This window comes from Dermochelys coriacea, chromosome 3 (genome assembly GCF_009764565.3).
Source record: "Dermochelys coriacea isolate rDerCor1 chromosome 3, rDerCor1.pri.v4, whole genome shotgun sequence".
Classification (NCBI taxonomy): Eukaryota; Metazoa; Chordata; order Testudines; family Dermochelyidae; genus Dermochelys; species Dermochelys coriacea.
Genome location: NC_050070.1, coordinates 211,138,132 through 211,152,684, shown reverse-complemented (window position 1 = coordinate 211,152,684; position 14,553 = coordinate 211,138,132). Strand labels below are relative to the sequence as shown.

At 42.0% G+C, this 14,553-nt stretch overlaps 2 protein-coding genes and 1 long non-coding RNA gene across 10 annotated transcripts in view; 1 reads left to right on the top strand and 2 right to left on the bottom strand.

Annotated features, from left to right (window-relative positions):
• The window catches only part of GEMIN6 (gem nuclear organelle associated protein 6), an 18,650-nt gene extending 17,443 nt beyond the window's left edge, over nucleotides 1–1,207 (bottom strand). The window contains exon 1 of one of the 2 annotated variants that reach the window (XM_043512211.1): nucleotides 1,080–1,207. The gene's annotated coding sequence lies outside the window, so the exon portion shown is untranslated. The remainder of the gene's footprint in view (nucleotides 1–1,079) is intronic. The other variant, XM_038393922.2, reaches the window with a different exon arrangement.
• LOC119852574 (serine/arginine-rich splicing factor 7) overlaps nucleotides 1–14,553 on the top strand; it is an 18,126-nt gene extending 3,573 nt beyond the window's left edge. Inside the window, exons 2-10 of one of the 7 annotated variants that reach the window (XM_038393917.2) lie at nucleotides 3,507–3,687; nucleotides 5,101–5,277; nucleotides 6,146–6,220; nucleotides 6,304–6,405; nucleotides 7,058–7,111; nucleotides 7,318–7,373; nucleotides 10,679–10,723; nucleotides 11,518–11,553; nucleotides 12,676–14,553. In XM_038393917.2, the coding sequence (XP_038249845.1) occupies nucleotides 3,507–3,687; nucleotides 5,101–5,277; nucleotides 6,146–6,220; nucleotides 6,304–6,405; nucleotides 7,058–7,111; nucleotides 7,318–7,373; nucleotides 10,679–10,723; nucleotides 11,518–11,553; nucleotides 12,676–12,722 (773 nt within the window). In that variant the 3' untranslated portion in view covers nucleotides 12,723–14,553. Of the gene's footprint in view, nucleotides 1–3,506; nucleotides 3,688–5,100; nucleotides 5,278–6,145; nucleotides 6,221–6,303; nucleotides 6,406–7,040; nucleotides 7,112–7,317; nucleotides 7,374–10,678; nucleotides 10,724–11,517; nucleotides 11,554–12,675 lie in introns of all 7 variants that reach the window. The other 6 variants (XM_043512207.1, XM_043512209.1, XM_038393913.2 and 3 more) reach the window with 6 other exon arrangements.
• LOC122459602 lies at nucleotides 5,184–12,343 on the bottom strand. The gene is made up of 3 exons (XR_006280407.1): nucleotides 11,397–12,343; nucleotides 9,832–11,217; nucleotides 5,184–9,690 (listed from the first exon to the last, which is right to left on the bottom strand). It is a non-coding gene; the product is annotated as an uncharacterized LOC122459602 (long non-coding RNA).

Genomic DNA, 14,553 nt, shown 5'->3' with positions numbered 1-14,553 from the left:
GCCCCCCTCAATTTGCCTTATTATTGGCTTTTATTAAGGGAATGTCTAGAGGGTGTGAAATTAATGTGCATATATTATAGCACCTTAAAACCCTGCGTGGATGTTTTCACTCAAAAGTAAAGTGGCTAGTGTTGACAGTGGCAATCAAAGATGATTGCAGGAGTCCTTCCCCAACAAGCTATTAATAATCAGACCTCTGGCTGGTTTTGAACAGTTAAAATTTGAATCAGTCCAGATTTAGCTATTTTTTGTATCCAAAGAGTAGGCATGTAGTACTGGAGTACTTGTCTTAGGTTACAGAAAAGCCTTTGCACTATTTCACAGTTATCAATTTAGGACAGATAAGCCACTTAACATTTCAGGTGACCTTGCTCTTCCTTTCTATCCTGTGCTGATCAGGACATCTTTCATGAGCTAGAGAATGAAGGCCTGATAGCATAGTGCTAGATGCTGCTGTGCATGCAGAGAGTGGTGGCATAGGTGTAAAGTGATTCCATCTCTGAGCAATGCATCTAAAGTGGCGGTACTTTTAGCCCATTAGAATTAGCCAATTGGTTCACATGTTTGGTGCTTTAACTGAAGATTCCTCTTTAATTTCTGCCTCTACCTGCTTGCTACCACACTATAAACCATATCTTATCCCAGGAAAGTTTTCAACAATACTGCATACATATACAAATGTTTCACATTATGATGGTAATATTAATGAGTCTATTACTGTGATTGCCCTCATCCCTTTGTGGGTCAGTATGATTTTTTTGTTGCATCTTTTCAGCTAACTTAAAACAGATGTGTCTTAGCACCTGTACAGAGTTGATCACCTGGCCAGAATCATCCTTAAATAGAGTGGAAGCGTAAGGGATTGGAGGCTGTCTTATAGCACCCTCTTCCACTTGGGTGTAGACTTGCTCAGATAGCCCCTTCCCTGGGGGAATTCTGCCTGGAACCTTCTCAGAGCCCAGGGAGGTAGTTTCTAGCAGCGTTAGTTGTGGTTTCTTTCTGTTACTTCAAATCTCCTCAACAAAACAAGATCAAAACTTCAAGTCTATCCCTCACACCCATAAGTTCCTGGTTCTTACCTCAGAGCCTTTGTGACAAAAGGATTTCCCACAGTTTGCCTTCTATCCACTTGTTTCTTAGCATAGTTGTTCCAGAGCTCCAGCTCTGGTTCCTGCTCTTCCTTTTATGAGGAGCAACCAGTTAAGCCACAGGTGTTTTTACCAGGTGCAGTGAGTGGGGCTCATCAGCCAGTTGCTGGCCTCCAATTTGTCAAGGTCCTTTTGAATTCTACTCCTGTTCTCCAAAGTGCTGGCAACCCCTCCCAGTTTGCTGTCATCAGCATATTTTACGAGCATAATCTCCAATTCGTTATCCAAGTAATTAAGGAAAATATTGAATAGTACTGGACCCAGGATTGACCTTTGCAGGTCCACACTAGATACACCCTCCCAATTTGACCATTGATAATTATTCTTTGAGTATCATCTTTAACCTGTTATGCCCTTGCCTTATAGTAGTTTCATTTAGAACATAGTTCCCTAGTTTTCTTATGAGAATGTCATGTGGGACTGTGTCAGAAGCCTTACTAAAATCAAGATATATCACATCTACTGTTTCCCCCCATCCAATTAGACAGTAATCCTGCCAGAAAAGGAAATCAGGTTTATTTGGCATGATTTGTTCTTGATAGGTCCATGCTGGCTATTCCTTATAATCCCCTATACCCTCTAGGTTTTAACCAATTGACTGTTTAATAATTTTTTCCAGTATCTTTCTTGGAATCAAAGTTCGGCTGACTGGCCTGTAATTCCTGGGTCCTCTTGTTCCTCTATAAAGAGATTCACAAAGATTTAGATGCCTGGTCCCAATTTTAAGTTCCATTGAAATTCCCAAAAATCTCGCCAAACCCTTTAAGCACTCGGTTTTTATATTCTCAGGGTAAAAGTTCCTTAGGTGCCTAAGTGTCTACCTTTAAGCATGCACACTGCTGCCTTACTCTAGGCATCTGGATACCTATATCCCACCCAAGCCCCAGAGCAATTCACAAACCAGGGAAGATAGTGGGAGGCAATGCTTATTTTGCATGTGGGCCTGATTCTGTAGTTGTGCTCAGAGGCTGCCTGCTAGATGTGGCTAGCATTTACCTTATCACTTCTAGCCTAGCGGTTAGTACACTTGCCTGGGATGTGGAATACCCAAGTTCAATTTCCCTTAGGCAGAAGGGAGAAAAAATGATTTGAACAGTGTTTCCCACATCTCAGCTGAGTGCTCTAACCAAGTAGTTCTCGGCCAGGGGGTATACTCATCTAGGTATTTGCCTAGTTTTACAACAGGCCACAGAAAAAGCACTAGTGAAGTCAGTGCAAACTAAAATTTCATACAGACAATGACTTGTTTATACTGCTTTATACACTGAAATGTAAGGACAGTATTTATATTCCAGTTGATTTATTTTATAATTATATGGTAAAAATGAGAAAGTCAGCACTATTTCAGTAATAGTTAGCTGTGATACTTTTATATTTTTATTTGATTTTTGTAGGCAAATAATTTTTAAGTGAGGTGAAACTTGGGGATACACAAGACAAATCACATGCCTGAAAGGAGTACAGTTGTCTGGAAAGGTTGAAAGCCACTGCTTTAACCCCTGATCATGCCCCCTTCTTTGTATCTGTAGTAATTTGCCCCACCCCTACGCTTGCCACACTAGTATATATACCAATTTTTAAAACATCAACATGCAACTCTCACTAAACAATAAAAACAGTACGGCATCGATTCAAACAGAGCCATTGAAGTATATAGTAATGTAAATTTTAAGTGAGATACTGCTTACGTGCATCACACTGTTGTTACTAATGTGATAGGTGCACCTGTTTTTTGGAGCAGAACAATTCCATCCTGGGTTGGACACTTGAGACAACTCTCTGGAGATCCCCTTCTACCTTCAATTAAATGTGCACACCCAGCGTAGCAAACAGATTAATGTACAGATGGCAACAACTTTGGATAATGCTGTGCAAGCTAAACAGAAATCTGTCGAGCGCACAGCGCCATCTAGAGTCAAGCGCACAGCACCGTCTGAGGACCTGACATGTCTGGAGGAATCCGCTTTGCTAGTTGTTCATTTCTGTGGGTAAAATGTGTGCAGTTATTTTTTTCCCCCTAAAGCGTCTCAACCCCCCATGCCCGCGAATACATTCTGCGCCCGCCAGTTTGACGGGGACGGGGAAGGTGAGAGGTAGAAAGTTGTGACAAGTCTGCCCCATCTGTCATAATTTGCTACCTGGGATGGGAGTATGGGAAAGTCAGAGGCAGCAAATTGTGACAGGGCAGCAAAAAGAACACCTAGATGTCAGTAACTTCTGCCAGTAGCAAATTGTGATGATAGCAGTTTGTAACTTTACAGCAGCCGCCTTGCTCAACTGGGGCAATCCTGCAGGTCTTGGGGGAGGGAGGGAAAGAGCTACTCAGTCACTCAACGATTGTGTGATTTGCTCTTGCAGAGACCAAGGTGTACGTGGGGAACCTGGGCACTGGGGCCGGGAAGGGGGAACTAGAGCGAGCCTTCAGCTACTACGGCCCCCTGCGCACTGTGTGGATTGCACGGAATCCGCCGGGCTTCGCCTTTGTGGAGTTTGAAGACCCAAGAGATGCTGAAGATGCCGTTCGAGGTTTGGATGGAAAGTACGAATGTATTGTATTTCTGGTGGCCTTAACTTCTTACTAAGGTTATGTCTGAACTATAAGTGCCACAGCAGCATTGCCACCGCCCCACTGTAGTGTAGACACTTGCTACAGCAGTGATGGAAACAGTATCTCCATCACTGTAGTAAATCCAGCACTCGAGAGACAAGGACGGTAGAATTCTTCCATAAACCTCATGGTGTCTACTAGGGATGTAAATATCATTTTAAAAAATACCCGTTTAAGCTACTACAAATTTTATCGGTTAACCATTTAATATTTTACATCCCCAGTTGGCACCCCGTCATACTCCCCCCCTCCCCGCCCCACGCACTGTCATGGTGATGGGAGGTGGGGGGAGAGGGAGAGACCATCACGTGATCTGGGAGTATTATGGTGGCAGGGAGAACCTGTCAAGTGAGTGGGAGGTGTCATGGCAACACCAGTCTCCCCTGTCACGTGGTCTGGTCTCCCTCGGTGCATTGCGGGACTTTGGCTAGTTCCGGTCACATGCCCCTTGTTTCCCAGCTCCCTGGCTACCCCATGGGCCAGGCCAGGAGGTGGCAAGAACTCCCTAGTAGCAGTACTGCCAGACTTAGTGCCCAGCACCACCTGCCCCCTCAGCCCGCTGCACCCACATCACGTGGCAGCAGTGAGCAGCGCCCTGAGTAGCTGCCCACACAGTAGGGGTCTGGATGCTGTCCAGGGGCTCAGCATAGTCTCCCGAGATGGCGAGGGGTCGCTCGAGGTGCTGGGCCAGCGGGGGGTGGTGGCTGCTCCCCAGGCAGGGGGCCCATGGTTGTGGGGAAGGGTATGTGCGCAGCTGGGGTTGCTGTGCTGGCTCCTGCAGGGGAGTGAGGCACCCAACCCTGGGAACCAGCAATGATAGCCCAAGAGCACAACGCATTCCATCCACCCCCAGTCCCTGCTGATCCAGGCTCTCGAGCCATCACCGTGCAGAGGCAGCCTGGCTTGTCCTGCCTGGGCGCTGCCGCTGAGTGGGAGCAGGATGAGGATAGGGAAGAGGTGGATTTGTTAATGCACATGGTGTGCTCGCACGTGGGGGCAGGGGCAATCTGTTTTAAATGTAAACTGCAATATAGTAACGGTAAGACTAATACTTACCGGTTAACCATTTGATCGTTTAATATTTTACCTCCCTAGTGTCTACAACAGGGCTTGTGTAGGCTTAACTACATCTCTCAGGTGAGAATTTTTCAGAACCCTGAGCTACATAACTAGGTTGACCGAAGTGTTAGGTGTAGACCAGAGCTTAAAAGATGTAGCTCTTTTACAGAAATGGGATTCTCAATTTTTAGTGATTCTTTAGAGATTGGCTTTCTTATTTAATAGGCATTAGATAAGGAAAAATACCAGATTATTAATGGATATTTTGCATATATCAAATTACAGGGTGATTTGTGGCTCCAGAGTGAGAGTTGAGCTGTCAACAGGCATGCCCCGTCGCTCCCGCTACGATAGACCTCCCGCGCGGCGACCATTTGATCCTAATGACCGATGTTATGAATGTGGCGAGAAAGGTCATTATGCTTATGACTGTCATCGCTATAGTCGTCGAAGGAGGAGCAGGTATGCATGTGAAAGGAGTGATTGGTTCTTTTCACCAGTTACTGGTGTAGTCATTAGCCAAGGAGAGAATGTTATGCCAGTTTAATTTAACTTTAATGCTGTAATTATACAGGTATATATTACAATTTGTTATTTCATATAAATGTTAATATATTAATAATCAACCTGGTCAAAACCTTTCAGGTTTCTTCGTTTGAGTCAGTCGCCTTGATTCAGAATGTCACGAGCCTTAAGATATCATGCTGAGGCGCCTTGCAAAATCCGACAATTAAGATCCTCCTAGACCTTGAGGTGATCAGCATAAGAGGCCAGATCCCCTCGAGCCATCTACACCTAGCTTCACCATATTCTTTAAAGGGCAGAAAATTTGAGACGGTGATCGCCGTAACAGTAAATTTGGCTTTCAATTGGGGCCCCCCCCCTCCGGTTTAGAAAGAGGAACACCAGATTGACCACATTCCCACCTAGAAAAATCTTCTTGCGTCAATCAAGCCTCACCCTGGCTCATTTGGCTGTCAGTTTGATCGTCGTTAGATTGAAGAGAACACCTAGATGCAGCGATCGGCTATAGATACTTCTAGATCGTCTAGATCTGCTAGACCTTGGGCCAAAGAGGGTCGACCTGCAAACTTGCAAGGTTTATTTTAAATACACATTACAGTGTTTTATATTATAATGTAATTCTAAATGTAATTCAGCTTAACATCTTTTCTAGGTAGTAAAAATTCTCAAAACGAATAGGCCCTGAGTTTTTCCAACTGACAGACACTAATTTTTAGTTGTCTGAAATTTTGACTTCAGCAGAGGCTCAAGTGCACTAATTGCTAAAGTTCTTTTCTAATACTTATTTTTTCTAACCTAACATTAGGTCACGGTCTAGATCTCATTCAAGGTCCAGAGGAAGAAGGTATTCTCGGTCACGCAGCCGAAGCCGTGGTAGGAGGTGAGTTTCAGACTGTCTTGTGCTTCTATTTTTTAAGAGGGATCAAACATTGCATAATTATATTTTTAAATTTTTCCCTGCAGGTCCAGGTCAGCTTCCCTTCGCAGATCCAGATCTGTCTCTCCTCGTAGATCTAGATCAGCCTCACCCCGCAGGTCCCGATCGGGTTCTTTAAAAAGATCAAGGTAATTGTTATTATACACAATAACTACCAGATATGTTTTTATTAAGGTGGTAGATTTAGAATATATTTGTGGGAAGTGTAACTTGACATGTTTGCAGAGCAGACTCTTTGAAAAGGGACTGACAACCCTCAAGACCAAACTATAATTCCTTTAAAAGGGCTATTGGGGAATACATTAACTTTAGTTCCTCTTGAACTAAAGTAGATAGTGTAAAAATAGTTTTCTGAGGGTTTGTTTACACAGAGCAGAAATGTGCACTACTGCGGTGTGACCTCTAAAGAGCATTAATATATTTGTGCGTTAATTGGTCTGGGTAGACCCTGCTGGTGTGCATTAAAGGTTCCCTGGTGTGCTTTCACATAGTGCTGTTTCAAACAAAAACAGGGGCTACACAGACAAATTAATGTGCAGCACATTACCCCACCATTTAGGCAAGCACTGAGCTTTTGGGACTACACAGTTAAACCTATAGCCTTATTCTGTGTAATCTAGGTGTCTGTTCTGATTGTCCTATGCACCCCGTAGGTCCTGTGATCTTGACAGTTACCTTAGCAGCAATCGGCAACAAGGCTACTTTGATAGGCGACTTTAATCATCTTAATACTTTCTCCTGGAGCTTGATTGGGTTTTATTAGTTTCTCTTCAAACTTAGATCTAGATCCAGATCACGATCAAGATCCAGGTCCGTTACATGGCCAAGAAGCAGGTAAGATCTTTGACAGAACTGATTAAAGCAACTAACTAATAGTTGCAGGCTGAATTAACTTGTGGTCAAATGCATTAGCTTTTTTCAATTCTAAGTAAATGCTGGGTGCTGTCTAAACTGCTTTTCCAGCAAGTTTGGGGTATGAAGTATTCTAAAATTGTACATCATAGTCTTATTTATAATATATTTTATTACTCTACCTGCAGTTTTACAGGATACCTTAGGTCTAGAGCTGCGATGGTGAACAATAGGCAAACCTTCGGTACATAAACCAGTTTTGACTAATATGCACGTATGCCAGTTAATATGTATGAGAAACACATAAGTCACCTAAAACGGAAGTAAGTCCTAGTACTTAAATGCACCGTGCCCATTTGAGATCATATATTCCTTCCTGCTTCTAACCTGCAGGAAGTCAAAGTGTACTGCTGTGCTACTACTTAAAGCATTCCTCTCCCAAGGGTTCTCCATGCCAGATTCTTGGTATTCTGTAGCGTCCTGGGTATGTGCCCAGGACAAGTGCATGAAAGACTCACTAGTGCCCAAATTCTTGGTTACTGCTGATTCAGTCTGATACTATCTGAATGCTGATCTCTGAACGGTACTGGGCAGCAATTGTTAGTTGTGGTAGCTGAATTAGATCAAAAAGGTGGCATAATAGTGTGGAGGATTGTTTTGTACAGAACGGATCATAGGAATTAAACGTCTCAAACCAGATTTATAGAATTGTGTGTAAAATGTTTCATGCCTGACTTCTGATTAATACTTATGTAATGAGCAGATCTAAGCTGCAGTCCATGCATGGGTGTGTGATGGACAGCAAAGCTGGCATTCGTGGACCAGGTCTCCTGCTGTCTGTTATGTAAAGATAGAATTAAAATTTGGGATTATGGATGATGCTGTTCCATTCTCTGCTCTTGACTACATCTACTAGTTTTGCTCCCTGTCTCGAAGGGCTGCAGAATTAAAGAAGAGCTCTCTCCTAGCTGCATCTCTTCCATTTCTTCTAGCAGCAGCAGTAGTTCCTGCTGTTTGGGGTGGGGTTGAGGGGCATGCCTAGAGAAAGTAAAGGAAGCAGCATCTAGAGGGAGTAGGTGGGACAGCCCCCTGTCTAGAGCAGAGGAAGCGCCTGGTACTAGTGATGGCAAGAGACAGGATCTCTGTTACAAGTGGGAGAGAGGGTGAGAATTTTCTCAGGGAAAGGGAGGATGAAGAGGAGGGGAAGCCCTGCTTGGTAATGAGGCAGGAGAGATGAATCCTAACTGGAAGGACCAAAGGAGGAGGCGGTGGATAAGAGAGGAGAAATACTGACATGAGTGCCGTAAGGTTCGGGAGGAAGTGAGATAAGAAGCCCTGCCTAGTGTGGGGGAGGCTGGAGGGAGGAGAAGTGTGGTATGCTTTCTCTTGCTGCTAAGGTGGGCTCTTTCTACCTGTTACCTCGTAAGTGCCACAGTGAGCCTTAACATTTGTTCCTCTAAGTTCACTTCTCCACTTGGTTATTCTTTTCATCTTCATTGAATCTGCCCAGACTTTAATTGGCATATGCCAGTGATGTGCAGAGAACAACTAATCAAGCTCAATTTACGTGTCAGTGAGGGAGACTCTTGAATAACCCCTGTGTACCATTGGCTACTGAGTTTTAGCACTGGGATTGTGTTCTTGGAGTCAACACTTAGTTACATTAAAGTTATTCACAGCATACCTGTTTCACTGTAAGTGTGCAGTTAAGTGGCCATTTCAGGACTCGAGTTACTGAAAAGTAGTGAAGCATTGATATTGTTCACTGTGCATGGTTTCAGAATATTCACTATTAGACTTTCAAGTAAGCAGACGATTCTCATGGCTTCTTTACAAAAGAACAAAGGGAAGGCTTGGCATTAGAGCTATAAAAGTTCTAGAACCAGTTAAACATTCTCATCCTGCTGCTAGTTTTAAAATGTCACAAAAATCACACAGCAGGAGAACTTTTTTCTGATGGTGGTTATATTAAGGAGGCACTGCTCTCATGCTAATTCTTGTTGAAAGATTTTCTGAGCCAAGAAAATGGCACAAGTGTTGCCATACCGCAGAAATAGTTGGGGGGAATCAAACACAAATGAATATGAGCGAGCAACTTATATCTGCCTTGAAAACATGCTGGTATATTTCATTACATGTAGTATTGATGCATGCTTCTGGGAATGGTCAGCAGTCACTGCAAGATGTGCATCACATGAGATGGAATGCAGAAACTAACTGCTGACACTACTGGGAATTGCTATAAGTAAAGAATATCAGTGCCCTGTTTCAAGGTTTCTGCTTCTGCAAATACCTGGAAGTGGCAACCCTAATAAAGTTCAGAGTATGGTTTACTGTAGCAGGCTTCATGCATTATCTTCATAAACTAATTGGCCACATGAGTGAAATTTCATTGTCTTGTGTGTCAAGAAAGTCTATGCAAAAGCAATTGAGCAACACTTGGTGTGATGAAGCTGGTAAGGAAGGAAGGTTGTGAATTTCTTGATCATAGTGACTTTTGATGATTGACAGCTCTAGATTCTTACAAGAATTAATATAAGGACCGAGGTACAGCAGTGTCACTTTGCTAAGGCATAAGTTTTCCTGAGCTACAGCTCGCTTCACGAAAGCTTATGCTCAAATAAATGTGTTAGTCTCTAAGGTGCCACAAGTCCTCCTTTTCTTTTTGTAAATACAGACTAACACGGCTGCTACTCTGAAACCTTTGCTAAGGCAGTATTTGTTTCAAAGAAACCAAGTTCTTGGTTCAGAAAGGACATTAAGGGATGCAGTGGTTGAATGACTTGATGTGTTCTTCTGACTGAACTCAATGTAATAGTTCACGGTTTACCTAAATATAGTGATCACAATCCTGACAACATCAAAGCTTATGAAATGCTGAAATAGTTGAGGAAAGGCTTGAATACTGGAAAACTAAAATACTATTTGTTGATTAAACTATATAGAAAATTAATCTACTTTCATGGACAACATTGGTAACATTGAGGTGCGCTTCAGACTTGTTCCAATGTAGCTGACACCTTTGGAAGTCTTTTCAGAACAGTTAACTTTTCATAGTTAGAAAACATGTCACACTTTCAGCAGACAGTCTTAACCAAGGTTGAAGATTTCAAGTGGCAAAGGTGTTAACATTGAAATGATGATGGTTGAGCTGCAGGAGAGTACCGTTTGGAAAACAGCTTGGCTTTTACGTGGAAGACATCCATCCCAATGGAATGTTGCCAGTTTGGAATACAGCACTCAATTCTTTTTGTGAAAATACTAGTCATAGCTTCGATTGGACAGTGTACTCATATGAGCTGTCTCAAGTAATAGCCAGAATAGGTTGATGAATGATGACTCCGGCATGCGTGGCACTGAATTAAAAAGCTGTCTTCTGAAACTTAACTGCAAAAGCCTGCCACATGGGTGGATTTCTGCCTGTTGGTTACTAGCCCTCCACAGTTTTCTTGGCACGTGGTATGAATTTCATCATCACTGGTTTAGGTAACTTCACTGTACATGCATCCCACTTGTGCCTTGCTGAGCCTTATTTCTCTCCCATTGTAGGTCTGGGTCCCATGGTAGATCTAAATCTGGCTCACCTGCTAAAAGGTGAGCATATAATACTGAAACCTGCACTAGACCTTTCAGTAGTCAGTATTGCTTTGTCATGATTCACAAAGCCCTTCGCTTGGACCAATATTTCACTTATATTTGAAGGATGTTATTGCTAAGTTTTAATAGTTGGGATTTTTACTTCAAAGGTTATGAATATTTAGTGAGTTTTCTATTTCAAACATAACTGTGGCTAGAAAATATTTTCTTTGCAGGTGTCTGTGGGGGAAGGCGGGGAAATTTCCCTAGCCCATCTTTTTGTTTTAACCATTTAGTTTCCACCACAGTACTGATTCCTCTTACTTCAACTTGTTCCTCTTCTTCACCCCTATATCACAGAATTGTTGTGACAGTTAAATATTGTTCTTAAAACACCTAAAAGGTTTTGCTGCAAAGTCCTGTCTAGCTCCAGCTCTAGTAGGAATGGTGGGGATTAATTTGATGCCCCTACAAATCCTTGTAAAAGATTTTGGACATGTTGTCAGTGATACCTATATAAAATGAAAAGTAGAACTTGTGGCACCTTAGAGACTAACAAATTTATTTGAGCATAAGCTTTCGTGAGCTACAGCTCACTTCATCGGATGCATAAATTTGTTAGTCTCTAAGGTGCCACAAGTTCTCCTTTTCTTTTTGCGAATACAGACTAACACGGCTGCTACTCTGAAACCTATATAAAATGCTGACTAAGGTTCTGGAGATTTTCTCACTATTTTTAAGTATGGGAGAAATTGTTTTAATGTAATGCAACTTTATTAAGTTGTCACTTAGTATTTCTTTCTGTTTTGCAGCCGATCAAAGTCCAGATCGCCCTCTGCAAAGAGAAGGTAAGTTGAAACTTGCTACTAAAGACTGCTGGGTGTAACACATGACCGTGTTAGTCCTGTCATCACTACTGAAAAGTCAGCATTTGCCAACACTGAAGTTACCGGAACTTTTTCCTTTACTTAACTGTAAGCACTAAAAGGAATATTTGGGAGAGACTGGGCTTCCTTAATGCATATGCCACTGATTACTAAAATGAGGTGCCCAGAAGTAAACTGCTCAGAAGAAAGTGGGAACATGGTGCACTAAGTAGAGCTTGTCTTGGGCTATTTCTGTTGGACTTCCATCCTCTGTAAAAGTTTCATTGAACTGAGATCCATGCAATAGGATAAGCAAAAACACATGAAACTTATGGGCAAATAGTCACAGGGAGAATCCATTTTAAACAGTCTGTTTAAAAACTCCAGTGACTAATGAGACTAACTTCTTGTGTAGAAGGTGCAGTGGGCTACTTTTGGCTTACAGTTAAACCTTCTTCAGAAGAACTGAACCCAGTTTCTCAAGGGATGTTTGTAGGCAGAGGAAAAATCTGAGTAATACTAAGGATAGTGGGAAATGGAAATGGCTCAGAGTAAAGCTGGAAACAGATTAAATGTGTGAAACAAAACAAACTAAAGACATCTTGTAACAAACACCCATCTGGCTGAATGGACTCAAACTGCTGTCATCCTTGCTGCTGGCTCTGCTTTAACAAATAGCTGCACAGTCTGCTGTTCCTACATGGTAATAGCTCTGAGCTGCATGTTAAGGGTGCTGGGCCGAGGCCAAGGGTTTGAATAAGGGGCAGAGAGTCTTGGGGGGCAGTCAGAGGACAGGGAGTGGGGGGGGGGGGTTGAATGGGGCAGGGGTTCTGAGGAGTCAGTCAGGGGGCAGGAAGTGACTATTAACGGAAATGCTCGAGGCCAAAGCAAGTTCGATATAACACTGTTTCATCTATAACGCGGTAAGATTTTTTGGTTCCCAAGAACTGCATTATATTGGGGTAGAGGTGTAAAACTAACTCACTAACCTGATCAGTGCTGGGAGGAAAGGGCTTTCTGGGTATGGTGGGTGGTGTTGAATCTGCAGTTCCAGATGAATATTGAAGTTCCTCCAACTGACTTCTGTTTTCTTTTCACTTTCAGTCGCTCACCATCAGGAAGCCCTCGAAGGAGGAGTGCAAGTCCTGTAAGAATGGACTGAAATTTCAAAGTTAACCTTCTGGGAAGAACATTATTTTGTTTACATTGTTATAAGGGATTTTGTGGTGTCTTTGTTGTAAATGGTAAGGGCATAGTTCTAGAAAGGTATTTCAATCTGATAACTGGCATGGATCTTGATCTTTTAAATTCTGCAAAGTCACATCAGTAGACTAGTGCACAACTTGTTTTGTTGTATGTATTTACATGCTGTGATCTGAAAACGTGGGACTCTTTTATTGACACTTTTTTTATTGAGGCATTGAAATAAAATGTGTATTTCTAACTAAAACCCTCCTTGTGGTGCCCTACTGCTTAACAAAAAAAAAAGGTGGCTACCATTATCCTACCCCAAACCAATCATATTCATCCCAGTTTATTTTAAGTAGTCTCTAGTTATGTGAACTTGTTATTGATGTTAAATGGATGATGGCAACATTTTAAACACGGACTAAAAATCCTTGATAGCTCAGTTGCCATAACTTCCGGTAATACCATTTACATGAGCTCTCTAGGCATTGTAATCTTTCAGTGTAGAGAGAGTCTGAACTTCTAACGTCTAAAGTTTGTTTACAAAAAGTAAAACCTTTCTTATCACAAAGCAGAAGGGCACAAGCACAGTATTTGCACTGCAGGTTACCTTCAAATAATGGTTCATGTTCCAGGAGAAAAGGCAGCTGTGTTGCTCTTTCTCTACAACAGCCCATTTATGGTCAGTTAGTCTAACCTGAGAAAAACTCAACAAAACTGAGTGAACTTATGCAGTTGAGAACTGTTCTGCAACACTTTACAATCATAAAGCAGCCTGTATGCTGGTAGACAAAACCTGTTCAGACATTGGTAAGATAAACTCTATAGCTCACACAGCAAATATGTGATTGAAGAGCTTAAAATGAATTTTGTGTGAAACTCCTTAAAGCCTTGTTGGTCTGTAGGCAGGAGCTGCATGGGGATATGGCATTTCATTTTGAAACTGAGACTGGCTGTCCAAATAGGTCTTTCCTGATTGGCAAAAATAGTGCGAGACTCCCAGCATCCTTCTTAATAGATATTAAAAATCTCCAGGGTTTTTTTTTTTATTCTGGACTACTTTATTTAATGTCGCTAGATGTCAGTTTCAACATTTAAGGAGAACTGTTAGGGTCTTCTAAACATCCACTGAATTTGAAAGAGCAGACTTGTTTGGGCTCCTAATGAAATGGCTAATGGCAGATTAAAAGTTTACAACTTGTAAAAGCACAAAGTTATTAATGTAGTACCTTAAATAGCAAAATGACCTTTTGGACCAAAAGACAAATTTTGGGTAACCCGTAATTTTCAGATAACAGACTTCTCATTTAATGTTAGACTCCACTTATGTCTGGTAGATGTTAAAACCCCTAAGTAGTCCCTACACCCTGAAGATGTTCCACTTGGCAGCTTTATTTCTAAAGTGTACTAGCCACTTTCCTAGCTTTGATGCCTAGTCTTGATTTTTCTGGTGTCTAATTTCCATACATTCAGTGCATTGTTGCTTAGCAACAGAAGCATCCACTCCCAATCCTAATTATGCTGTGATTAATATTCTGCTAATATCCATAAAACAAGACTGCAAAATGAGGAACAGGAAATGACAACATTCTCCTAGAATAATTCAGCAAATATACCCAGAAGCCATTGCTTAGGATGACATTCATCAGTATAGACTGTCCATTGTCTGGCAGTTTTACAGTAAAACTAGTAAAAGTGCCACATGGAATGATGCTATTGCCTTTAATGAGCTCTTTCTCTTCTGTACTGTTAAGACAAACCTACTCCACAATAAACACGCAGACTCTAAAATTA